Source organism: Streptopelia decaocto (genome assembly GCF_964273445.1).
Source record: "Streptopelia decaocto genome assembly, chromosome: 9".
NCBI lineage: Eukaryota > Metazoa > Chordata > Aves > Columbiformes > Columbidae > Streptopelia > Streptopelia decaocto.
Genome location: NC_138664.1, coordinates 11820333 through 11847468, shown reverse-complemented (window position 1 = coordinate 11847468; position 27136 = coordinate 11820333). Strand labels below are relative to the sequence as shown.

At 40.9% G+C, this 27136-nt stretch overlaps 2 protein-coding genes across 2 annotated transcripts in view; both read right to left on the bottom strand.

The window, feature by feature from the left end:
- Positions 1-2786: 2786 nt before the first annotated feature.
- Positions 2787-5781, bottom strand: LOC309443773 (uncharacterized protein C15orf61). Its single transcript, XM_082061031.1, has 2 exons — positions 5371-5781; positions 2787-3620 (listed from the first exon to the last, which is right to left on the bottom strand). Exons 1-2 carry the CDS (start codon positions 5702-5704, stop codon positions 3493-3495), a joined length of 462 nt encoding a protein of 153 aa, XP_081917157.1. The 5' UTR covers positions 5705-5781; the 3' UTR covers positions 2787-3492.
- Positions 5782-9031: 3250 nt separating this feature from the next.
- The window catches only part of IQCH (IQ motif containing H), a 66897-nt gene continuing 48792 nt past the window's right edge, over positions 9032-27136 (bottom strand). Inside the window, 5 exon segments of the mRNA XM_082060981.1 lie at positions 9032-9783; positions 11113-11221; positions 13513-13574; positions 14528-14653; positions 17128-17295. Coding sequence (XP_081917107.1) covers positions 9682-9783; positions 11113-11221; positions 13513-13574; positions 14528-14653; positions 17128-17295 — 567 coding nt within the window. The 3' untranslated portion in view covers positions 9032-9681.

Genomic DNA, 27136 nt, shown 5'->3' with positions numbered 1-27136 from the left:
CTGAAGGCTGGAGAAAAGCCCTGGATATCACTCCAGGGAAAGAAAGGGGACCCAGAAGGGGTCACAGCAAGTTGTTTTTGAGACAATGTGAGTGTACTAATCATAAACAACTGGGAATATCAATCATTACTATTATCAAAATTAGTATTCACTTACACTGGAAAAAAGTTAAGAACTTCACACTGAAACTGTGTCCACCTGAAGGTTAGTGAGTAGTACATCTTGTAGTGATAAAAGGAGTACCATTACATGTAAAAATTATACTTAAGTACAATGAGCTGCCTGGAACATGTTTGCATTACTAGTCACAAAACTTCCTTAAAACAAACATAAAATCACCCTTGTGTTGTCACAATTTGGAGGAGTAGACAATAACAGAAAAGGGTATTTCTTGGGGCACTATCATTAGTGCCACATAGTCTCTAGTGAAACATTTGTCAAACATACAAAAAGGTATAAAAGTGAAATATAGTAATTAAGACCTGGGTTTTATCGATTGTGTGGCTTAAGTAATTTTTCACAACAAACGTAAGATTTAATAAGTATAAGTAGTTAAAGATCCTGACTTGGCTGTAGTCATTAGCATGTAATTGAACTGGTAAAAAAGATCAGTTAAACCTTGATTACCACCTTATCTTTGAAAGGCAATTAAGGACCTCAATCATTGCAACAAGATTTGATTGTGCAGCCTTTATTGGACATTGATCTTTCAGCAAAGCGCAGTTACATTTTCCATTAATTTACAGTAACACAGTTTAACTCGGATACCTGAGACCATTGACCTGGGTAAGATGTAATGCTAAGCGCTCGTTTAGGTTCAGATGCCCCCCATAGTCATTACTGTTTAAAAAGACTGCGACAAGGAGCAGCTACCTGATCCTCTGGGTTTAGACTAAGGTTTCATTTATCTAAGCAGTTGTTAAGTGAGGTGAAACAAAGCTCTCTGCCTTTTTATGTCATCTCTCACTCATTTAAACATCATTCTTGAATACAGTCAAGAGATAATTAAGGCAAGACTTACAAAATAAACTACACTTTATTTCAAATGGAAATGGCGCAGATCAAATCTGTAAAAAGTTAGAAGGGCCATTTTGTAGTTCAATCATCTATAAAAAATATGGATCAACATTGATATGTGTTGCATATACAACATACACCTAGTATAATAAGTACAAAAAGGAAGCTGCTAATTAAAACAATCACAAATCAATTGTTCTAGACCATGTTCATCCCTGCCTGCCATTGTTCCCCTGAGCCTCACAGAAATTTCTGGAACAAGATGGTATGAATCATCTTGGCCCTCAACATTTCCATCTTGTGTTCAGGCCAAAACTTGAGATAAGTGATAAAAAAAATATACCAACAGGTAAGCATTTCTAGCAAAAAGAGAATGAAAGCCAGATGAAGTATTTTACCTTTTGTTGAAGACAAGTAAGTAGGTTTATATTCATACTTGAAAATTATTTTTGTCATTATGTAATAACTTGAGCGTTATCCCTTATAAATGGCATATTTTCCCTCTTAGGTACTACACCAGGTCACATACAAGCCTCGATGAAAGGAATGAACGATGCTATATTTGCACTCTGCCCTCAGACATCTTCTAGTTCATCCTTTAGCATGATCAACTTCATAAGAGCAAGAGGTCTATTGATTTTCATGTAATACAAGAAAATATTACATTTGCTTAATTGTTACACAGAGAGATCATTGAACAAGAAATCAAGTCCCTGTTTAATGCTGCAAGCTGCACAGAATTGCAGTGATCAATAGGGTAGTTTGTCAAAGATGTTCTCTAAGGAGACTTGCCCATCAGTGTATGGACAAGGAGCCGTGCTGCCTGCACTTATTGAAAACCAGGTAAGCAAAGTCAGCAGGACCCATTATCAGAAATCAAACGAGCTGCGCTGATTGGAGGTGCAACTCCAATGAAGGGCTAGATTTATAGTCTGGTAATTAACAACCATTTCATCAACCTTGTGTTGAGACTGAACCTGTACAGCAAGATATTGACAAGATGCATGGCGATGAATGAGCAGTATTTGCCTTTAAACTTATGAGCTCCAGCTATTTAACTTTATCCAATACAGTGAAAATCAGTTCTAGAAAAATGCTAACAGTCATTTTTATTATTAATGAGGCTTCCTGTAATACTGTCGCTTCATATTTGAGACCCATTTAATTTGTGTCAGGAATATTTTCCAGAATTAAATAGAATAGTGCAAGCACTTTTCTGATTAAAGTCATATTTAGTGTTGCTTTTAGAAAAAAACACATGTATTGCTTCGTTAAGTGGGAAACAGTTCTGTTATCTGGAATTAAGTAAAAAAGTATTTAAGTGAAATTATACTACAGTCATAGCTTGCGAATAATTTCTTTAGGAATAGCGATTACCCTCCAAAACCAGTACCTACCCATTTTACATTTATCTTCCTACTTACAGAAATAGGAATAATGAACTTACGTCACCAGACGTGGTATTTGGGATAAACAACATTATTTGCTGGCACTAAAATTAAGCACCAGTAATATATGCTGTACAGGTGTTTCTATTGTTTGAACTTAATATCTGATAATTCCATATTTCCACTATCCAAATAACACAGCTTTTTCTTTGCCCAGGTTTCCAACTGAATTTAAGTCATTCCATCATTATATGTGCCTGTTACAGCTGTGCTCAGTTACAGCTGGATAAATCAGTTCTTTTGCATCAAAAAATTAGGGTAGTATTCTTCTCATGCTCCTATATTAGTTAAAAAGTCAGCAATTTGTAAATTAGTGCAGGAGACTAAGTCTTCTAGATTATTTCTGTTTTGTTACTTACCTGTAAAGCAACAAAAAGAAAATACTACTACTAATAATGTAGATATCTGGAGAGTTCAAGAATTGCAAGAAATACAAACATATTTTAGATAGTTTATTTAAATATCATTTGAAGAAATGTGATACAGCCATTTTTAACTTCTTGAGGTGGTATTTTTCCAAAGAGTCTCCCGGGCAATTATGAATAGTCAGTGCCATAGAGTCAATCAAACATTCTTGCAATTATGACAGTTAATGCATTATAAAATATATAGTCAGAGTCTAAACATAAGCAGCTCAATGTTTTCAGAGATGTTCTGAAAACACCTAAGGTATTCACAGTTTCCTTGCCCGCATGTTACAATTCAGTTCTCTAAGCTGGTAGATGAGATCTCTAAATTATCACAAGTTTGTTCAGCAGTACTAGTCACAACCCTTAGAAATACTAATTCTTCTCCCAAGGCTTCTACTTTTTCAACTTTACTGACCTCTGCAAAAGTAAATCTCTTATGACCAAAAAGTCCATGAAGCTTCCTGAAGACAGCATGTTCGGTAAAAGAATGCACCATAAAAACCAAAACCAAACAACCCAAACAGTCGCCTTCGGTTCTTTTTAGTCAAAGGGAGCAGATATTTGTAGCAGCTGTAACACAGAAACCCACCAAATGACAGGTACTCGAGGGCATTATTTCAGTACATTGCGCCTTCATCTTCTTTATTTAGAAAATAAATAGTAACTGGGCCATGACTTGTATGAACAGTCTCTGTGACACTGACAAAGAACCAGGAGCCAATTCCATATAGTAAAGTTGGGATGCCTAAGAAAAGACAAAAACATGTTACATACAAAGACAGCAATCCAGGAAAACTAAAACCCCTATTAATAGTAAAGAATAATGACTCCAAAATCAAATTAGAGGAAAAGCATTCCTGCAAAAGCTGCCTTACTAATATTTTGCCTTTACTGAAATGCTTACAAACAGCTATTGGTACAGACCACCCTTCTTGTTATCACGCACACAAGAATCAGAAAGCAGATTAAGAAAAGCAGTAATACGCAGGAATTGATAGAAAAAGAAAACAGGAGGATAGCAGTATGAAAGTGAAACATGGTCATGCATACAGCCTGATTTCTACTGATTTTTATATATATATATGTAAACACTAGTAAAACAACTCTCTGGACATCCACTTAGTTACTAGTTCGGCATTAGTTTCAGAGCAGAGACAGGCAGGAGAACAGGCAGTGACTTCCTAGATCAGCAGGAAGCTGCTCTTGGGAAAATCAGATCAGTAGTCAAGAGTACCAACACCAACAAAACTGCAGTGAGTAGAAAGGTGTATGTATAAAAACTGCTATCATTTCCAGGACTGCTGAGTTACCCACCTATTACAGACAATGGTATTTTACTTAATGTAGAGGAAAAAAATTGAGTTTGATTTAGGCCTTGAATTCAGCTAGGTACAGACACACCAAATTTAATGTGCTTAAAGTTACTCAAGAACTTAATCATTTAAATACAAAACAGGCAGGGTAGCTGCAAGAAAGATGGGGCAGATAAAAGGTCCAACTGTGGAGGGAAAAATAAAATCAGATTTTAAAATATTATTAAGAAATCAATCTTTGTGATTATATTTTCTCAGTACGTCGGTTGGGAAGATCAAAATAACAAGAATAGAAGACATGTTTTGTAAAAACTCACTGAAGAGCAGCAAAGCAGATGAGATTTATTTTTTAAATTAATTATGAAAACAAGAAACTGATTAAATTAGTTGTGCGACTGTCACCATTCAAATAAGTGTATCCGTATACTATGTTTTGAATAATAATGTATTTAAAAACTTGGCTATGTCCTTTTTTTTTTTACATTAATAAGGTGCTGTTGGAACATTTTGATTTATAAGCGCTTACACAGCAGCAGCACTTTCGGATAAAGAGTGGCCCGAGTCCTCCACTGCCTGTATTCAAGACGCAAAAAAATAGCCCACGCACTCTTTAAGAAACTAACTGTTTTGGTTCATCTAACGCTCATGTATTTGCTTAAAGGCCAGAACTTCATTCCCGGTAACAGAACATGGAAAACGCCTCACACCCACGGCCGCCAGCCACCTGAACAACAAGCGCTCGCACCTCTGCTTTAAGGCGGTTTAATTTTTCACTCTCACAACTGGACAAGAAACACGAACTCGGTCAAACCCCGACGAGGATCGATTAACAGCTCAGCGTCCTCAGAGCTGCTGACAGGACGGTGCATTTTGCGAATCGTGTTTTCCTCACGCCGCCCGCTCCGAGCCGGCGGGGGCGGAGGACGCGGCACCGCAGGGGACGGGGAGCGCTGAGGCGCTGCCCGCGGTCGGAGACACCGGCGGGGCCCCAGTCAGAGGCCTCGTACCGGCCCCAGGGACGTCGCTCTCACCGACGAGCGCCGCTTTCACCTCACTCCCCCCACCGCCGTCCCGCCTGCGAGGGGCGCAGCCGCCTCAGGCCGAGGGGAGTCTCTCCGCCCGCCTCCCCGCCGGCGAGGGGAGCTGAGGGAGGCCGCGCACCGGCGCCGGGACACGACTCACCGGCATTGAGGACCTTGAGGGCGGTGAAGGCGACGTTCTGCAGCTCCAGGTCCTGCGGGGCGGCGCGGGAGCAGTGGTACTTGATGAAGGGGAAGCAGCCGGTGCGCAGGATGTGGTAGTTGGCGCCGTTCACCCGCCAGTTGAAGTGGGAGAGGCCGAACTGGTCGTTGCGGACGGCGCTGTACTTGACACAGTATGAGGTCCAGTGGGGGAGGCCGCGCTGCCGCAGGTGCTGGCTCAGCACCTCCGAGGCGGCGGGACGAGGCGCTGCCGCTGCCCCCCGCCACAGCAGCAGCCCCACGACCGCTTCGTGCAGCCGCCTCAGCGCCCGCATCCTGCGGGGCCGCCCCCCGCCCCGACTCCCGCACCGGCGGCACCGGCCGCCGCGCCTGCGCCACCTCCGCGCCTGCGCCCGCCTCGTGTCTGAGGGCGGGGAGAGGAAGGGCTGGTGGCGGCTGCCGTGGGACGGGGGTCTGGAGCGGGTTGTGTGTGTGTGGGAGCAGCGGGAGTGGTCCTTAGCTGTGGGTGTGAGACAGAGCGGGGCAGCCTGTGTGTGCGGCCCCTGAGGAGAGAGGAGGGCCCGGGAAGGGGGAGAGATACGGGAAAGCCCGTTCCTGGGCACCTCACCGCGCTGAGGTGAGGCGGACATCGTGTGAGGAGAAGCGAGTGTGTCAGCCCGCCCGGCACAGACCCAGGACGGGCCAGTCGTCCCCCAGTCGCACGTTATCGCTCGTTACAGCGAGTGAGAATTCCCCAAAGCATCGGGCAATTAGGTTTCTAGAAAGGGTCTTGTGCTGAGGGGAGCAGCCGGTGTGTTGCTGCCACTCCTCACATCAGGTTAACGTGCGCTCAGGAAAAATTGTGTTAAGCTGCGTTGATTTCACTTGGTGAAAGTTGATGGTGAAAGTGTTAGATCCCTCTGAAGAGAAAAAATTTAAAAGCATAGCCTATATTCCACGATATGATTTTTTCTAAATAAAATCTAAGGTTTTGAACCATTACACATTCTAGGCAGGGGGGGGGAACTGTACAGAAAAGTCAACTGAGAAATGGGAATAATTTTTCCTTTTCAATACTGCAAGCAATATCTCAAACTCAGCAATCTTAAACCATTGAGCTATGTAGTATGAATATGCTAATTAATCAATTACTACCCAACAATGTACCCTGTTTATTTGCTGTAATGTACTACATATGTGTAGAGCCAGTAATTATTAATCATCATCAGTAAGAAATTTGACTCAAATTCACCTTCCTATAATGAATAGAGCATATAGTTAGCTTAAATATCTTTATCAGTGGCAACAACGAGGACAGAAAAGCAGTTGGGATGTGATGCTGTGGCTCACTATGGTGGAGGGCTGAACTGGTGTTTCATGGTCAAAAATTATCTCCTATAAAGCTATTGCCTATAAAGTGGACATATGACAACTACTTTGTTTTAAAAGTTTTTATTTCAAGATATTTTGCAGTTAACTTTGTGTTGCTCATATTGTTAAAAGTCCAAGAAGAAGGGAAAAATCCTTCAGCCTCTGGCAGCATCGGCTCGCACTGGTTGAGAGCACATAGCTGCACATCTGCTTGCACAATGTACTGCAAGTCTGTATTTACAAATGCATAGTAAAACATTGCATACTTCAAAAGTATGCAAGGATCATGACCAAACAACTTTAAAATGAGGCTGGAAGTATTACGAAGCATTCTTCCAAATGTCTGCTGTTAATATTTGGTTGCACAATGCAGGTCTCTGTGTTCATTGGATTCTGATACAGTCTGATCATTTGTGCATCAAAACCATCTCCTGAAATGCACATCTTTGTGATGAAGCTAAAACCAGTCTAAGCATTCTTCAGTAAAGATGATATATTAAATTACATTAATGAAGGTTGTGATCGATTGCAGTGCCTAATCTTTAGTGCCTGATTGCTGTAACAATCTGTAGTCTAAAATGAAGTACAGAGGATCCGTGTGCCCCAAGAGGGAGTACCACAGACCTGTGACTGGTGGTTTGTTATATGGGAAGCGATGTTAGGTAATCACTGAGAAATGTTTGGGACTGGGCCAGTCTTAAAATTCCAGGGACTTGTCAGTTTAACCTAGACTGAAGGTGGGAGAGTCTCCTGGACTGTGCCTTGGAATGAGGCCTTGGAGATCCTTCAGGAAACAGGCAGGCTGAATACTTAATTTCAGACTTCTGGAAGTGGTTGTGCTGATGAGCTGCTTTTTTTGCTCTGTGCTCAGGACTGTCATTCTAAATGTGGAAACTTGGGCTGAATGCCTTCCATTCTCCCCCACCCAGGGCTTTAAACCTAACTATCTAAAAATTTCCAGTATCAACTATCCCAGTTTCCAGTATCAACTCCAGGTAGCATTCTCTTGGAAGAATGACCTGAAATGTGTGTCACACATGTTACAGACAGTACATCAATTCTTGCAACAAGATCCATGAAGTGCTGCCAGCAGAACACACATCTTCATTTGCAGCTCTGGCCCATTAAGGAGCATGAAACCTTTATTTTAACTGTCTCCATCTTCTGCAGTTGCTGCCAAACCCCACTGTCCCTCATCTGCTCCCCCAAGCATTCCTCCACACCTTGCAGCTGGGGAACCAGCGTGGGCTTTTGCTGTCATTAGCTGCAGAATTCTTGGGCAATTCCCAATGAGCAGCCAAGCCTGGGCCATCTTTTATCTTTCCCACTTGCTCTGTTTTCTTCCCAGTCTAGATCATGGTCTGAATAGTGCTAAAATTCAAGCTACAGTTTAATGAGTCTGTTATTCCTTTAGTGAGTGTGAATAGGAGAATCATGACTATATTTCTGGTTTTGTTTTTTTATAGATTATAATTTCATTTTATATCTGCTGCATTGCTAAAAAAAAATACAATTTTTTGGCACCAGCAGCATGAGATTTGAATGTGAGAGACTGCAAAGCAGTTTGAATCCTTCCATCAGCTCAACGCTCAGAAGTGTTAATAGTAATTAAAAACTTTTTTTTCCTCAAAATACATTTCACACTTTGCACATACTGAGAAATCTCTCTCACCATGGGAACTTTCAGATGTTCCCCGCAAAAACAGGTACAGTTTTCTTTTGTCAGAATAGAACAAAGACTCGAGGAAGTGCACGTTTCCATTACTCCCAGGACCCTGCAGTCTATTAAGTGCCAGTGAACTAATGAGCCTCTCAGACCTTATGTTCTTCTGCCTTGGATCAAGGCTTAATTTTCCTTAACCCTTAAGAAACCAGCTGTGCTCTCCTGTGCCTCCTCCTTCTCCAGGTTATTGCTTCTCCTGACCAACCTGGGGCATTACAGAGCTTGGATGTGAAGCCAGGTGAGAGTCTACAAAGAGCTTCTTAGCAGTAAAACAGAAGAGAGTGCATTAGATCAGAGAACAAATATATCTCGTCTTGTTGGAAGAACTCCTAAGCAAGTGAGAGATCAATGTTGTACCTACCACAGCTAAAAATACCTCTGGTACTTTCATTTCTAAGACTTACAGGAAGTTCATTCATTGGCTAAATTTCCATTAGAAAAATCTGTATGGGCTCTGGTATATCCAAAACCAAGACCATATTGAAATTACATGTAAGAAAGGAATGAAAATAAACAAGAATTTAAAATATTCTTTTAGATTTTTATTTAAATCAGGGATCAGCATTTATGCAAACATCCTCATCTGCAATTAATTATTTCTGTGACCAAAATAGAAGAGAAAAAGGCTAATCAAAATATAATGTTTGAAGGTAATGATCAAAGACTCAGGCATCAGAAAAACTGGGCACTGATCTACAACTGCTTGGTTACATTTAATTATTTGTCTTAAAAACTGGTTTTACCTGAGCTTTTTGGAAAGTAACCTCAAAGATGTCCCTTGGGACAGTAGTGCCCATCTGATGAAGATGACACACTTTCCATAGTAAAATTCAGAATGTGTTATCTGTTGGGATGAGATTAGAGATTTGATGGACAAAGATAATTGTGCAGAAGTAACTGTTGTCCTTTAATACAACAGCACACAGCAATTCTGACCAAAAAAAAAAGTTCATACTGTCATTTCTGAAATACAGTTTCTGTTTTTAAAATCTTATTAATAGGCTTCACACAGTCTGTCTCACTAAACTGCTTTTCAGCAGTTGCTTTTTGTGAAAGAAGGGGTATTGTAAACACCGCACTCAGAAACCATGGAAATTGCTCTGTCTCGGTTCATATTACTTCATGCGCCAGTGCAGAAGAAAAACCAAACCTGTTCTTACAGATGAGAAAGCGTTTCCAGAAGCATAAAGAATAAGGCACTTAAACATTTTCTGTTAACTATTCTTTCAGAGCATCTGCTTTCAAAGGTTGCTCTTCTTCCAATTTCAGTTTGTTTTCTCCTGTAATTCCTAGAATTGCTTCAATATCTTGAATTGCCGTCTGTAACGGATTCAAGAAATACAAGTTATTTAATGGGTGTTATAATGAAATCTAGCAGCCAAAATGCACAGCTGGCAGTACTTGCCCTGAAAAGGTAACCAGTGTTACACAGGACACGATGCGCCAGTTAAACCTACTATTACTTTGGGGACAGGTGGGGGAATTATTAGTAAATACGTACAAGTCTCAGGTAAATAAAAAATACAATTCGTTACAATTCATACTTCTAATTAACTAACAGGTGTTCTGTTTCACATATGTAAATCACTGTTAACTCACTCTGAAGAAGAGTTCCCTTTTATATTTTTTTCAATGGTTGCCTTTCACTCCTCATATCGAAAAAAAAAGGATTTTTTGCTTGTTTATTCTGCAACACATTGAAATTTAATTCTATGTTTTCTAAAACTGTAACTTCACACTCTGCTGGCCAGAGGATAATATAGTCAGAGTTAAGACTGGAAAGAATCTGATATAAATTATGTGATTTAAGATACAAATCTGTATCTTACCTTTCTACAAAACACTTAAAGACAGGATCTTAGAAACTTCTAATAAAGTTAAAGGTGATGTAGTTCAGCAAAAGAACTCCCTCTGGAAAATGGAGCTATTCTCTGGAATCAAAAAGCTGCATTGTGATGAGTCCTTGTTTCAGGGCACGGGGTTGGATTCATTATTGCTTTTCTGCCTCTCTTTGCCAGCGAGGTCGGCACGAAGGAGTTCAGGGTAGAGGTGGCATCTCCTGGGGGGATGTTCCTGGTGCAAGAAGCCCCTGCGCTCTGTCCTGCCTCCCCCCACCCCACCCCAGAGCATCCTCTGGTACCCAGGGGTGGGTGGGAAAAAATGGGGAATAAAACTGGGATTTGTGAATTGGATGGTGGGGTGAGGGATGTGAACGAACGGGTGAGGTACTCAGTGGCTGCCGGCTGGAAAGAAATCAGCGTTAATTATCGGAGCTCTTATAAACTGGGAAGTTTGTTTCTAATTTCAGCTTCCTACCTTGATGGAGTCCCTTTAAAATAAACCAGACAGCTGTGAGAAAACCATCTGAGGCAGTGCCAAGAGCTCCTTCGCTCTTACAAAGGACAATCGGGAGCATTACATTACAGATGATTCCGCGCTGAAGTATGTCTCTTTTCAAAGAAAAAGTTTCAAACTTAAATTTAACTAACAGGTTCACTGGGAGACTTACTATATTGACCTAGACACTGTCACATATATACCGCTAACAATAAAAAAGGAATGGTTTAGCACTTGTTTATGATACAGCATGAGGTATTTTCAGCCCTTGTACCAAAACTAAGCAGGATCGTTAGTTAATTAACACCTCACCTTAAAATTGGTCTCGCCTTGCATATTAGGTGCTGATATTTCTTGATGGATGATGAAGAGATTGCGAGCAAAGGTCATGAGGACCCCCTGGAGATCCTCTCCGATTGTTCTGTTAATGATATCCAAACAAATGAGTTTACCAATGATTCCCTTCACATGCTTAAAAACAATCGCCCTCTCATTTGTGCCTGTCTGGTGATGGAATTTAATGAGTATTTTCAATCTCACAAGGTGGCAATCTTCAGGGAGATATGAAAGATGAGGCTCCATTTTAACTTGTCAACAGAGAGGATTTGAGTAATAAATAACTTTTATTAATCAACTTAGCAGAAGTAAGCAGGTAGGTTTCAGCTACCACAGAGTTGGGGCTGAGACAGGAGAACACTGTAAACATCTGGATTAGTTCACAAGAACTGTTGCTTCTGCTTACAATTAATGAAAGGCATCTGGAAGAGAAATTTCAGCTGTATTAGCATTTCTTAGATTGTTGTAGCTTTTGAGGCTTTGGTTTCTCAGTGGCACATACAGACTCAATACCTACAATCTTATGGAATGGGATATTATGCAGAGGAAGAATCTCCTCTTTGCAGTTCCCTCCCCATCACATGCTCACTCTATGGACTGACTATCTTAGCCTCACCCCCCCCACCCCAATCCAATAAAAGAAGGATTTCTGCTGAGTTGTTGAGCTGAATCAGGTCCTGGAGAGGTGTAGAAGCACCAGAGACAACGCAAAGGGAGGGTCAGGAGGAGGACTCCATAGCCGGGTCCGGGAAGGAAAGAGCTGACCTTTCAGCATCAGTGGGCTCTCAGGAGAGCTTAGGGACTCACAGAACCCTTTCAGATGCCTAAATCGCTTTTTAAATGGCTCCTGTAGATATTTTACACATTCTTGTTTAGTGATTTATTTTCCAATTAATCTTGCAGCTCAATCATCTCAGCTGCTTACGTTGTGACTGCAGCTGAGTGCAGAGCAGAATAGGAATATCTGAGCTTTAAACAAATCCAACTCCCCTGTTTACTCCCAACAGCCTCATGCACAAGGAGCTGGGTAGAGGCTGGAAGCATCAGAGCCCTAGAAACAATCTTCAGGACTCATTTAGCTCATTCCCTGTGCTAGGGCAAATCAATGCCACTTATACAATCCTGACAGAGGTTTGTGTAATCTGTTACTAAACACTGTCAATGACAACTGCACCGAAAAATCTAATTAGTTCTTCCCTCACTATCAGAAATTTTTCTTACGCTGAACATGAATCTTTCTTGCTGCAAGCTCATTTCTCCTTATCCTACCAACAAAGACATGGAAATTAGATTTTTCCTTCCCACAGAGGCTTTTTATGTGCTTGAAGACTGTCAGCAGATCTCACTTCTGCATCCTCTCCTCCACACCCTTTAGTCTTGCCTTGTAAGCCAGGCTTTCTAGAACTCTACACATTTTCCTTGCCTCCCTCTGAGCAGAATGGAAGGATTCCTTCCAACGTACCCCCAGGTTGTATTCTTTCCCTTTTTCTATAAGATCATGACATCATGACTAGCAGGCAGTTTGCAAACCACTGCAATGCACAGATCATTTTCTGTAAAGCCAGTTCCTCATGTTCATTCCTGCTATCTCAATGTAATTTCTTGCACCTGGTTCCAACTGACTGTAATTCTGTTTTTCATATTGCTTCTTCAATTTGTCAAGATCATGTTGAATTCTATTCCTGCCCTCCAAAGTACTTGCAGTCACATCCAGCGCACAAGGAAGCTGTTTTCTTACCCAGGTCATTGACGAAATAACTCCAGCATCAAAGGAGTACAGAACAGACTGAGAACAGATCCTTTCAGCCCCTCACTCATCATGTCATATTTGGGCAGTAAACTTTACATAAATTTTCTCTGAACGGAAGTTTTCAGTGAGTGGACTGTAGATTTCTGCAGGTGACACTTTTTTAGACTTCTTAGGAGAGGCTCATAATGTCTAAAGAACTACTAAACTCCCAGATCTGCTGTTGCCTGACTGCTGTTGATCGCTTATACAGAATATAAAAAGGCATTAAACTTCAACCTCCTTTGCATCCTGTATAGCATGCTTTTAACAATGTTGCCTGTGAAGGGAAACCTGTGGTGATCTGTGTGGTCTCACAGCTAAACTGGCAGTGACCTGCAGGGGTGTTCAGTCTGCAATGCTCTCAGCCTTTCATCTCAGCAGATTCCCGTACCTTTTTTGTTACTAAAATGCTGAAAACCACCCCAAAACTGTACAAAAGGCCAACCTTACAATAAACCATTCTACTTTCCTAAAGAGGAGGTGACAGTGAACTTGAACATGCGGTGGCCTGACTGTTCCTTTCCCTGGTGACCATCTGTGTGTGCCCAACTGGCTATCAGGCCAGGGAACCGCCAGTGCAGACTTACATCATTCCCAGGCTGGATCGCTTCTGATCTTCGTACAATATAAAAACCGTTCCCTGTTTTTCCTGTTAAATCAAAAGAAAAAATGCTTTAATTATTCCTAAAATAGTGATAACTATAATAAATGCATTAAACATGCAGAGTAAGTACATAACCATATCTAAGAAAGGCTAATTTTGAATTTTGTGTCATGGATTATTGCTCAGTGTAAGCAGATTATTGTTACAATTTATTATAGAGAATACAACACATTAACTTTACGTAAATAGAATACATAAGACAGAGTCTATTCAATAGCAAATATTTTTGTTCCAATGTAGTTAGAGTTGGTCATAAGTATCTTAAAAACTATTTCCTTACACAGTTATTTTTACCAGTTAACTCCTAAAAGCCTTACACACACTTAAATTAAGAGTGAAAATATATTTAGTTTTCCATTTTTTAAAGTTTACCTCCTGCTCTGCTTCCTCGTGGCTGGATACTGGTGACAGTTTGGTCAGCAGCAAAACTCACTGTTTGACTTTCAGATTTGCTGAGTGACAAACAAACATCTGCCACCCCTGGGGGGGTTTATACTGAGAAAACACATACAATTCTGCATTTCCCAGTGAAGCCTTAGGATCAGAAATCTCTATCTCTATCTGCTGTTCTGTCTTGTGTAACATCTTCTAAACTCTTTTACATTTCATTCAGCACTGCAGTTCTTCAAGACTTATACCCAGCTAAGTGTTATCATATTAGACTAATTTTTACAGGGACTACCAAAGACCTTGATGCAATTCAGAGTTCATTAATTAGCATTGTGAAAACAATTTAAAATAAAATCAGTCCCGATGTATACCAAGCAAAACTGTAGCACACCACCTTGCTGTGTTTTTAACAGAACACTTTAACATTATATTATGCTAAACAGAACACTTCAGTTTCACATTGTGCTAAGTGGTTTCACCATATTAGAATTCAGATACAAAAATTATGCAGAGTGAATATCGCATTTTCTAGTCTTTCCCGTTTGTACCTGGAGGTCAAATCCAATGCCGTGAGCTTGACACATCTGGAGGAGAAGGTTGTAGGAGACCCCTGAGAGGCTAGAGTGTCTCAGCTGAGCGCTTGCTGCCGCACACCAGTTGCTTCTTGGAGCAGGCTGGAGAAAACACCACCACAGGCTTTATTTTCATACCATTTCTATCAGAAACCAACAATTTACTCTTTAAATGGCCTCTTCTCAGTGAACTCATGTGAGTATGGAGTAAGGCTCCATTTGGACGAACTCATGTTAACACAATGTCTATTCAGCATGGACATTTCCACGCAGCAAAATTAAATCCTCACCTCATGCTGTACGTGAAACCTTATATTATAGATCTGCTCTACAGAATCCCTCTTTATGTACCACAATTTGATATTTTCACAGCTTCATTGGTAACTGAGCCCTGTGAAATCATTCTACGTGGATCCTCTGCATCTCTCCTGCCCTGCGGTAACACATGTTGCTCTAGAGTCAGCTCTTCTCGGTAACAGAAATTCCAAAGCCTATCATCAGTAGTTTTTGAAATGGGGTTTCTCCAAGACTGAACATTCTGCTGCAGCGTTACTATGCAGAATTTTTCCAGCAAGTCTTTGGGGAGACGAGGCCCCAAGGAGCTACACAACTGACACCGGTGGACTTCGCACTGTGGATAAACACCAGCACTGCATTGAGTTTAAACTCTTACCCATGTGTAGGACAAAGAACTGGGATGTTGCACTGAGCAGAACTGAATGGAGACATTCGCCTAAACCAAGACTTATTTTTAACACTGGACTGTTCATTCAGAGTGCAGATACTGCACATCGAAGCATGTAATTTACAGTATTTTTTCTAAAATGATATTTGTTTTGACATTGACTCATTTACGTTGACATAGTTGAAATCCTTATATAATACATCTCTGCCTGAAAATTAATCATGTTTATAATATTCTGAGAATTAATAACACCCATTGCTCAAGTCATTAACTTAAAAAAGGAGCTTCCAAAATCTGTTCTCTGCAGTAGGGGACCACAAATAAATGAATGCTTGATAAAATAATCCAAGTAGCAGTTTAACAAGCGTAAACTTGAATGTGGCTGCAATAACACAGAACTATTGTTTAAGGGTTGGCATCAGGTTGATGAGGTGCTTATTTCAGCTACAAAGCATGCATACACATGCATAATGAACTGCAGGATGAATTATTAATGTGTTGCTTATTTAGCCTCATCTGTCTAGAAGATAATGTATCCTAACTATAATGAGTGATTGGTTTTGTACATAATTACAGTAGCAGCAGTATCTAGGAAATTTGTTCTTTCAAAGAAGGATTTCTAAAAATAAAATCATCACACAAACTCGGTTGCTGCTCCATTTTATCAAAATCAAACCTACCAGGACTGAGAATATATAATAAATTAAAAGGGACAGAATCATTATTAACATCATAATTTTTACACAAAGTGTTTTACTTAATCATTCATTACAGATCATGTGCTGTAAAAGCATTTGTCTCTTGGTTTGTTTGTTTCTTTTTCTAAAGATATTTTCCAGAGAGAGTGCATTTTTTGTAGTTAACTCTTAAGGAGATAAAAACCTCTGAAATAAAGAAGAAAAATAAAGGATATTGTGCCAATTTATGTTAAATCTGACAGAATTTTAATTAAAAAAAAGTTGCTACTTGATTACTTTTCATTTCTGAAACTTGTACTACTGGGACCAATCATATCTAATTTACTTCTCTCCAACTAAAAGTGGTCGCTTGACAAGAACAATAGATCAAGAGCTCATTAACCTCTAAATTACAGCTCCATGACATTTTTGGAATGGTGCTACATTCCTCCTCTATGGATGAAAAAAGAAGAGTTGTGAATCTTCTGTAAAACGTGTAAAACTGCATCTGTTTTATGTCTATATGTGTATAGGTACATATCCATACATTTCTTATTCTCTGACCATTCTAGAGGCCTTTCTTCCCTTTTCAGAGGGATGGTCTTGTGGTTCATAGAGTATTAAATCCTGTGCCAAGACTGATCTACCAGCTGAGCCTGACCTGGTGATAGAAAATGGAAAGATTGACGCAGAACTGACCGAAGGTTCCGGGTTGAACTCAGGTGAGAGCTGGGAGGGGTTGAGGTGTCCAGATCCTTCCCCAGCTGGAGTCCCGCTGGTTTTACCCCCAGTTTTGTGCAAGAAAGTACAAAGCTAGAGCAGAACTTCAGTGCTTGAACTTCTGATCCCAAATCAGAGCTGATGGTTCAGATTTCTTGACTGCTTTGAAGTTACTCCTGTAGTCATGGCAACTTCTAAATTAGCCCATTTTTTACAACTTGAAAACTACCTAATATATTTAGAAGTTAGTTACTACCACAAACAATATTACTGAGTACAAAGGATGAATAATCAGGTAGCCATAAGCATCCAGAACCTTCCTCTTAATTTCTAACCTGATGGTATCCTATTTACTTTATTAATCTTCTAAAATCTAAAAGTAGCAGTTTAAAATCTGAAACAGGCAGATTCAGCTCCTCCAGAACAGACATCTAGGACAGATTTTTGACTTTTCAGTAATTAATAATTTTATTTGTAAACAAATAGCTGCTTACAGTTTTTGTCTCCTCATGCTGAATACGTTGGCTTTTCATTTTATTTGATCCAAGAGATACTTCAAAGCGGCTGGAGTGACAATCCAGGCTTCCATCTGTCATGTACAACATGAGCTGAGTCAAGGCCAGCTGGTCACTATAGCAAAGGTCAAGGTCTGTTGCCCATACCTAATCAACACACAAACAGGTGCATTCAAATTAAAAAGAAAGAGAAAACAAGAAGGGTGAAGCTCAGCAATCGTATAAAGGAACAGTTATGCCTTTATTTTCACGCGTGTTGGTGTCCATACCTATGGTTTCCTTGTGCTGGTGCATCATTGGCACCAGTTCCAAATGGGAACTTCAAAAATAACTTTTAAGAGAAAACCAAGAGGCTAAGGACAAAACAGTGACCTATACTACCAAGATTTTAGCACCAATTAGAACTAGTAGAGAGGCTCAACAGCTGTTAAGCCTGGATCACATTAAATAGGTGATTATCTAAATACTAAACATCACACCTGGATTTTTTAGCTGAAAAATAATTAAGGTTAAATAAAGCCAACCTTCAGTTCTGAATAGGTATTTTGAGATAGAAAAAGGGAAGTTCCAGAAGGCAAAGCTAAAGTGAGTAAAACAAGTAGGGAAGTGTGAAATCCACATGCAAGAACACGTGTTGGTCAGCACAGGGGCGGAGTGAAGCCCGTTCCCAGTGCGATCCAGGGCCTCATCAACTGACGGAGACTTTGGCACGTAGAAAACCATACGCCTGTGCTGTGGTTCTGCTTCCACTTGCGCCGCTGGTTTGTAGCAGAAGGAAATACTGTGGATCGATTCTGCTCCTGACACCCTGAGCGGGGCTTTACCCAGGAGCTTTTCCCCACTTAAAAAACGTTTGAGCCTACGACGTCAATGAGAAATGGTAACGCACACAAATATCTGCCCTACAATGGATGCTTTTAGAACAAATCCAGCAGTGAGTGACTTGAATAAGCCTTTGAATGGTAAATGGCGTCATTATAAGGATATTAAGAGGTCAAGCAGTCAAGGCCTCTTGGTAAACTGGAGTTAATTTCTGAATCATATGCACATAGTAATGCCCTTTTTATAATGGTGAATAAATCACATCAGTAACAGTTGTTAATATCTGGCTGCCAAGTATCTGTTGCTGTATTAAATATCCTATTTGTCAACTTAAATATTTCCTGCTGCATGGTATAAAATGCAAATCTGATGCTAATGGCTGGCTTTACGTAGTAATAAGGGAATGTTCCCCAATTACAATGCTTAATTTTCTTCAATAATTTATTCTTTATCATCACTTCTGCAAGGCAGGAAGGAACTTTCATATTCATGTGTACTTTTCCAGTATGCACTAACCTTTTCAATGAGCTGAATAGTAATTATAAACTATACATACTGTAGAAGCATTACATTAATTTCCATAAATATTATCAACAAACCAGTAACATCCAATGTGTCTTGAACCTTGTTTGAATTGGATTTTAGATTCTCAGTTAAAGCTTTGCCTCCAGAAAGAGATGACAGGGCTACGTGGAGGGACCGGCGACCACTGAGCATCTTGGATATCCAAGGGCTGTTCACCACCTTGGACAAAGTGAACTGGTTGCTCCTAATCCAGACCCCGAGTTCGCACCTGAATTGCTCCAACCTCCAAAGCTACACCAGCGCGATCTGGAAGTTTTGCTGATGCACAAACAGACAGGCAGGAGGCGAGTTTGACTGAACATGGACCATAAAATGGCTGAGAAGCACAGAAGCAAAGACATCACTGTGGCCATAGCGCTCTGGGTAAGTACAAGGGCTGTGTTTGGGCCATGTGTAGAGAATGGGTTGAGCATTTCACAGCAGATAAAGCATTAAAAACTGCAGCAAACATAAACAGCCGCTAGCACAAGCCAAATTCATTACGCCCTGCTCAAGATTCAGATAAACCATACCAAGCATGCAATAGCACTTCCGTTTTGCAAGAGGCACTCAACAAATCCTATGTTGTCACTAACTAAAACTACATGTAAGCGACAACATTTTAATTTCAGATGTAGAGACCCATTAGTTTCTGTGTGATCCATTTAATGTAATCTGAACAACAACCCAGCACACCAGCCTGGCCCTAAGTCCACTGTCACCTTCCCAGTCGCTGCCCTGGGAAGGCACAGAACCATTCCTGGAAGAAGAGAAAAAGCTTTTTACCAGGGCAAGTTTCACGATGGAAATCACGAGACCAACCAAACACTGGTTTAGGGTGTTTCTGTTTACTTTCAGAGTGTATCAACTAGTTGTTTTGGATGTGGCTTCATCATCTGACCTTTATCATTGACCTTCTTGCTGTCTACAACTGCCTGACAGGAGGTTGTAGCATGGGGGGGTGTTGGTCTCTTCTCCTGAGTAACAAGCGATAGGAGAAGAGGAACTGTCCTCCAGTTGCACCAGGGGAGGTTCAGATTGGATATTACAAAACATTTCTTCATTAAATGGGTTGTGAAGCAGTGGAACAGGCTGCCCAGTGCAGAGGTGGAGTCACCATCCCTGGAGCGGTTTAAAAGACACGGAGATGAGACTCTTAGGGACATGGTTTAGTGCTAGATTTAGGTTATAATGAGCTTAAGGATCTCTTCCAACCAAAATGATTCTATTCTATGATTCTATCTTAGACTGACAACAGTCTTCCCATTCCCTACATAATTAAGGGCTTAGATCCACAGGGTGGACTGATGACCCTCCTGTGTAAGGCAGACAGGTGTCTGTCCCCCCTCTGCCTGTTACTGAGGGAGAGCTCAAAACACCCACTGAAGCTTCAGTTACATGCCTGAGTAAAGTCATTGTACTTTTTGCTTTTTAACTACAGGTTGTAGATCTCAAGCACAAGGGGGAGGAAGGCAAACATAGCTGGGAACCTCCTGTCCACCCTTATTGCAAGGTAAAGCAGCCAAATGGTGATTTTAACGCGTGCCAGCTGGGATCACCCTGAGGATCCTTTTCCTGGCTCAGGATCCTCAGAGAATGCCAGAATATGGCCATGTCCCTTTCTGCCCTGGATACATCCCAGAAAATCCCTAATGTGGGGAGAAAAGAATAATCAGATGGCATGAAATTCCAGCTTTGTCCTGGCAGGGGATTCCTTTTGGCCACAGAAATCCAGAAGTGCCCTTTAAATCCCCTTTGTGCTGCTACAGAAAGAGGAAAGACGTGGGGCACGGGCAATGGGTATAGCTTTATTTTCATGGGTAATTTTGTCCCATTTCATTAGTTCAAATGAAGGCCAGATCATTAGTACCTAGCTGAGTAAATCCTTTGATGGAACAATGTCTAAGTCCCATTCCAGTTCCTGAAGGTCACAAATGCTCTTTGCAAAATTATAGCAACTGGATTGCAACAGGTTTTCTTTCAAAGTTCTATAAAGTGGGTGTCAAAAGCTTCTAGGATGCCTTGAAAATCTGAGCTGTGGTGTTGTTTTTGGGTTTCCTTTTTTGTTTGTTTGTGAGGTTTTTGTATTTCTTAGTGGCTTGGGGTTTATTTATTTTTTATTTTATGAAATCAAGCAATGTCTGTGGAGGTCAGGCAGTTAATAACCAGATGAATTATCATCTACTCCAGTAAATCAGGAGGTGTTTGAAGAAGGCCTGTGCAAATGTCAAGTTTAAGTAAAGATAAAGAATGGTACAATCGTACAGATTAACAAATATCTATTACTTGAGTCCATCCTCATTTTCTGAGGCTATACAATAAGGGCACGTATGCAATCATAGGTATTTACAATTGTAGGTATCACATCCTAATAGGATTAAATAGCCAAATAGCATAACATGGGCTTTCACCTGAGATTTTGGGACTTTCAGGACACTCTTGTGTTCAGAAATTAAGCTGGAACAGAGGTCACTTGTGAATCTAGAACTGAGATTTGATTTTCAAACAACAAATGGATGTTCAAAGATAATCAGATTTGGGTTTTTATGATGACTTCTGGCTTTAAAAAAAAAAATAAAATAGAGGCAGCAGCTAAGATTTTAGATAGTTTCAAGACTGGTTTTAGATTAAGCTAAGCAAAGGAACTAGGACATTCCAGAATCCCACCATTTGAAGAAAATAGGTAGAGATACATCCTGCAAACCTTACTGGCTGTTTGTCCAAGGAAATAAGCTGAAGTGTAGAAGTGCTGCCTTTGGCACAGGCTGCCCAGCGCTGCCCGGAGCTGCTCTCCTTCGGCCTACGTCTCGGCATGGACACATCTCAAGTGAATCAAGTCACAATTACACTGAAATTCTTTACAACTGCCATAAAAATGCTTCAGCTTTAAAACGTAAACTTGAGAAGAAAATATAAATTCTTAAAGAGTTACTAAATTATAGCTTTTCTTTCTCCAGTTTAACTGGTTTATCTGCATCCGGTATTGATATCTGCGTTATTGTAAAGAGCACACCTGCTATTTTTAAAGAAGTGGTTGAATGATTCTATAAGAATGACAATTAGTAAAATATTAATACAGCTAGGGTGTTGAAAAGAGCTTCTTTTGTGACTTAAAAAATTCGCAATAGAATTGATTATTTCAGCAGTGATTGCAGACAGGATCTTATCTGGCTGCCATCTCGTGGCAGTTGTTGGGATGATCCGGTGCAGGCCTGAAAACTTAAATTTTAGGGCCCTAGAACTGGCCCTAACCTCTATCCTGCTGAATTTAAGACTGGGGAGCTGCTTAATGAAAACACTTTGGCTCTTATCTGAAAATAACACATAAACATTCCCAGCTCTTCAATTCTCCTTTCGGTATGTTCTGCCTTATCTGGAAGGAGCTGAAGCACAAGTGTGATGGAAGCGGCTGAGGGACCTGGGGGGTTCAGCCTGGAGAAGAGGAGCTGAGGGGAGACCTTCTGATCTCTGAACTGCCTGAAAGGAGCTTGGAGCCAGGGGGGGTCGGGCTCTGCTCCAAAGGAACAAGCACCAGGACCAGAGGAAACGGCCTCAAGTTGCGCCAGGGGAGGCTGAGGTTGGATCTTGGGAACAATTTCCTGCCCACAGGGCTGTCGGGCATTGGAACAGGCTGCCCAGGGCAGTGGTGGAGTCACCATCCCTGGAGGGGTTGGACAGACGGAGATGAGGTTCTCAGGGACATGGGGTAGTGCCAGGGGTGGGGGAATAGTTGGACTCGAAGATCTTGAGGGGCTTTTCCGACCAAAATGACTCTGTGATTCTATCTTTTCCTTTGTGCCGAAACTGAACTTAAGCCAGTGTTTGCTCACTATTGCTGCAAGAGGTACAGGGCTGTGTAAGCTATTAAACCAATGAAAAAGGTGACTTATGACCCTGCTTCTCCAAATTATCTGTACACAGATCTATGGATGTAAGTAAGTTTATGCAATCAAGCAGCCCCACTCAATTAAATGGACTTACTTAGGTGCCAGCTCCTTGACAACTTGGGGTCTGAGCAGCATTCAGTCAATACTGTGCAAGACTTTCCTTCAAAGGGTCAGGGCTTTGCTCTTTAAGATCAGTCTTGGCAAACAGAGCGGGAATCAGAAGTGATTCAGTCCAAGTTATGCATCTAAGTTCTCTCCTCCACTTTTCCCCCGCCCCAGACACTGAAAACAGCACATCTCCATCTCTCCTTCCCTCGGGAGCAAGTCACGGGTGTTTATAACTGAGGTAGAAAGAGATTCATGAGGCAAACAGAGAATTGTGTCAAGTCCCCAGCACCTGCCTGTCAGATCAGGTGTGAAGACAATCAGACAGGAGTTGGATCCTCCTACAGGCACTTCCCTCAATGCTGTTGGTTGTAAACCGCAACCTCCTCCAGTTCTATAACCACCTAAGGAAGAGCTACATTTAGATGGCAGACAGTACGATCTGTCTCAGCAGTGGCATGGGGACAGCACCCCTCTTGTCACCTTTTGGCCAGTGTAGGCTGCAAGAGAGTAAAGACACCGCTGTGTCTGTGATGGATAAAGCTCCATGGTGACCCCACAATGAGTTTCTCATTCCTCCATTCCCGCTGACTTCCCTGTTTGACAGCCACGTGTTGCTCCTCACCCATCACACAGTCTCGTTGCTACTAGAGCTCCAAGGGAACACAGCAAGATGACAAGAGCACATGAAGGAAAATACCTGCTAAGAGCAGCAATCTTTAAAAGTATAAGCAATACCCGTTTCTTCATAGCAAAATTATTTTTATGCTTATGACATAGAGATTTTTGAAAGCTTTCAGAGTGAGGAGCCTGAAACCCACAATACATTATTTCTTTGCTCTGAAGTCCCCTTTGCAGGATCGCACTGGGGAAATATGTGTGAAAACACAGATTGTGGCACACAGTCTGCAAAAGGCAGGAATATGTTTTCACTTATTTGGCCCTTCACATTTCTTAAAGAGTTGTATTAATCTCGCATGTAACTTTATGAAGGTTTCAGGGATTTTAAAGTATTTAAGTACTCAGGCTGTATTGATAACAGATGTTCAATGATATATTTAATTTTTAGTTTTACAGAAAATATCATGTATCAGTTGATATTTTCTGTAAAATATAATTTTGAAATAATGCCCAAATGTACCATTCTTCCAGGAAATGTATCTGAGCCTTTCAGCTACTGCATTAAAGTGGGCACTTCTGAATTTAGTGAGCAAATGTTCTGTGAGTCTAATAGGATTTCTTGTTTGCCCAAAAAAATGGTGCTTTCAGGAGCACAATCTTTTATGTAAGCTCTCTCTCATAAGACAGATGGCATCATTAATTGCCTCTACATCTAGTTAAATTTTAAAACCTGTGCTTAAATAATGTTAAAGTTGTGGTACATGCTGACAAACACAGGAAATATTCAGGTAGAATCAATTGGAAACAACGGAAGAAAACCAAGACAGAAGAGACAGGAATAACAAGAGGCCACAATAAACATCAACTGATTTAATACAGCCTTGCTCATGCCAGGAAATGTCACAACTTTTATAATCAAAGAAGCATTTCTGCATTTTGGTGAACTGGCTTGAGCGAAGCAATTGGCACAACTCCCATGACTTCAGTGGGTAAGAATGTCATCTCTTAATCCTTTTAAAGCACCTTCATATGGAAGTTGTCCAATGTGGCTTATCTGCGGTTCTAATTACAATACCTGCATAAATACTTTTTTGGGGAGTCAAATGTAACCGTGATCTGTATTTCAAAGCTAATATTATTCTGATTCTCTGGTTTACCACAGTCATCCTACAGCGGTATCAGTTACCAAAAGTCTGATTTTAAGCCTTTTCTGAGCGTACAATGGAATACTGTGATCACAGCACCGCCAAGAGCCAGCTTTGGCCAATAGATCCCATATGCTAACTCTGGTTTTAAATACAAGCCCTGTGTCTACAGCGTTGCCTCACGCCGTACAAGCCGTGATGTTTGGACACCCAGAGGGATTTGAGCACATACGGCCACCCTGTCTCTCAAAGTCCACCCACACCACACAGCCCCTTCATTTAAATGCAGATATGGTCCCTTTGACAGGAAAACATTTTTTTAAGCCTCCTAATTGAAGATGTAGAAGAAAACATCAAAACAGAAAAAACAAAGCAAACAAACAAGGAGATGCACTGAAAATACAAGAAATAATTGAGATTTGATGCTGAAATAATGAATAAGCATCTGTATCCATAGGCTGTTTTTGACTTTGTATAATTGTACTCAGTAAGCTCAACAATACTAATCATCACTAAAAATAAGGATTTTATGTTCTTTAGAAATGATTTCATTTTCTTTACTCTTCAAACACAAGGCTACTACCAGAACACTGAAAGCTGAGTTTCTTCACCTTGATTTTACTTCATTTTGTTTTATTTCAGTCTGGCATTATGCTTTAGGTTTGTACACCTGTCATAATATTCAATCCTTGGCCAATCCTTGGCCAATATCGACCAGATTTGGAAGAAGGTAAAATCATCAAATCCATTTAACTCCCATGAGATTCCCATGTAAGTAAGTGGACAGAGGAAAGAGACCGTCCAGTGGGAAAGGCTGCAGGGGGAGTCCAGCTGGAGAACGTGTGGGATTTGCCGTCAAGGCACAGGTCTGTGGGAAGCCTGGCTTCACTGCTCTTGAGCTCACAGAAATATTTTTAATTTTAATCAGAATACAGTATTCAATAATGCCCTTCAGTTGGTTTTGACGGTATCTGAGTGGTGAAAGAATTAAATAGATTATGTTGTGACAAACAAATCTGATTTTATGAATGGAACAAATGCCAGGTTCATCTAGCATAGAAACATGGGAGATTAATATTTTGTTACAAACTATGATCAAGGCTGATCATCAAAATTTCTGCCAGGGATTAAATTGTTTCTTTAAATCTATTATCTTACCTATTTGTTCCTTGGCTCTGAGAGCAGCGTGTGTTGGGACAAGATTCTCTGTCACTTACCAGATCTGAATGTTCCATTGTGCATGAGGGACAGTGGCCGCCCTCGTGGCCCCGCCAGCCAGCCCAGGCAGCAGCAGATGCTGGAGTCAAAACCCTTCTGCTCTCCTGAGTTATTACATTATTTTTTGTGTTGTCAAAAGGTCTGATAGAGCTGACTATGAGGTTTTATAAACTCTGGCAGGGAGGACTAGGGTCACTAGAGTGGTTCTGATTTTACCTTTTAAAAAGACACTGTAACTCATCTACGGAAAGGACTCTCCTGGGCAGGATTCCATGGGAAAGTGTTTATTTAGTTCCATTTTGCTCAGTTATGCCTGCTGTAAGTCACACCGTGCTTCAGCACTCCAGAACTGCACTGGCTTCCTAGTAACATTTGCCTTTCTAGATAATTCAAGGTGTTAACCTTGGAACATCATCATTTTAAATGCTTATTTTTCAGCCGAGACTCCCCTGACCTCTGCCTTTAATGTGCCCACAGAGCGATGTTTTCAGGACTGGAGGAAATACAATTTACTGACAGACGCTCTCGTCAAACTACTCTTGATACCAGCCATGCAGGACACCTCAGAGCTTTGAGAAACCAAAAGGGCTCTGCTAAAACCACTCAGCCTGTGCAGCCCACGGGGAAGACTCGTTAGGATGAGGATCCACAGAGGGAATTCCACAGGAACATTTGTGCTAGAGATAAAGAGCTCGAGCTATCGTGTGAGCACATTTTAAGAAGTTACTGCCCCTCAACTGAGATGCTGTAGATGCTCCCAGGCCCCTGCAGCTGGGAAACAAAGGTTATTTCAATCTCCGCAGCGATACCTTTAACCACACACACTGTCACGTGTCACACAGTGACCTCTGTCTGTATTTTGATTTTGGGGGATAATCTTGCAGCCGGTGTGAGATTGCCTCTACTTTCTTGCAGTAAATTCTGCTTCTCAGACATTCTAAAAGCCAACTGGAGAGCAAAAGTAGTTTGGGTGAGCATTTTTTCCTTTTCCTTCCCAACAAACTGATATCCCACAGTCAGCTGTTCTGTACCAGCCAAGAGACGGTAATTCCTGACCCAGGGCTGGCACTTCTTGAGGCGGAACTTGACTGCTTTCCATTATCTCCCTCTGCTTCAATTAGCCATTATGATTAAACCAAATTGTTCATCACTACCATCCTATTTGCTATGAGAAATTGTCAATATTGCCTCTTCCTTAGATTCATCCTCAAACCTCATATCTGCATTCTTACAGACACTGGCTTACTCAAAAGAGTACAATAATCCCTGTAATTATTTTTACAGAGCAAAATACAAGAGATTCAGAACATTTTGAAATTAAAATAATCTAATCATCTTAGCCATAAGATCATCATCTGTAATTACCAGCTTAATACAGAATGCACTTATTTTAGGGAAAGAAAAGTCATTAGAAGAAGTTAAAATATGATTTTCTTATTCACCCAGCTCTGAAAGCAGCCCTCCAGGCTGTGTTGGTTTGTTTCTCCTCAGGCTGATGGAAAAAGGTTCCTCAGGTCTGGCCTAATTTTTATGCTATTGTTAAAATAACCATGTGCTCTACCTCCCTCCACTTCTCACCACTTAGAAATAAAGCTTGTTCAACAGAGCAAGCAGATATTTCTTGAT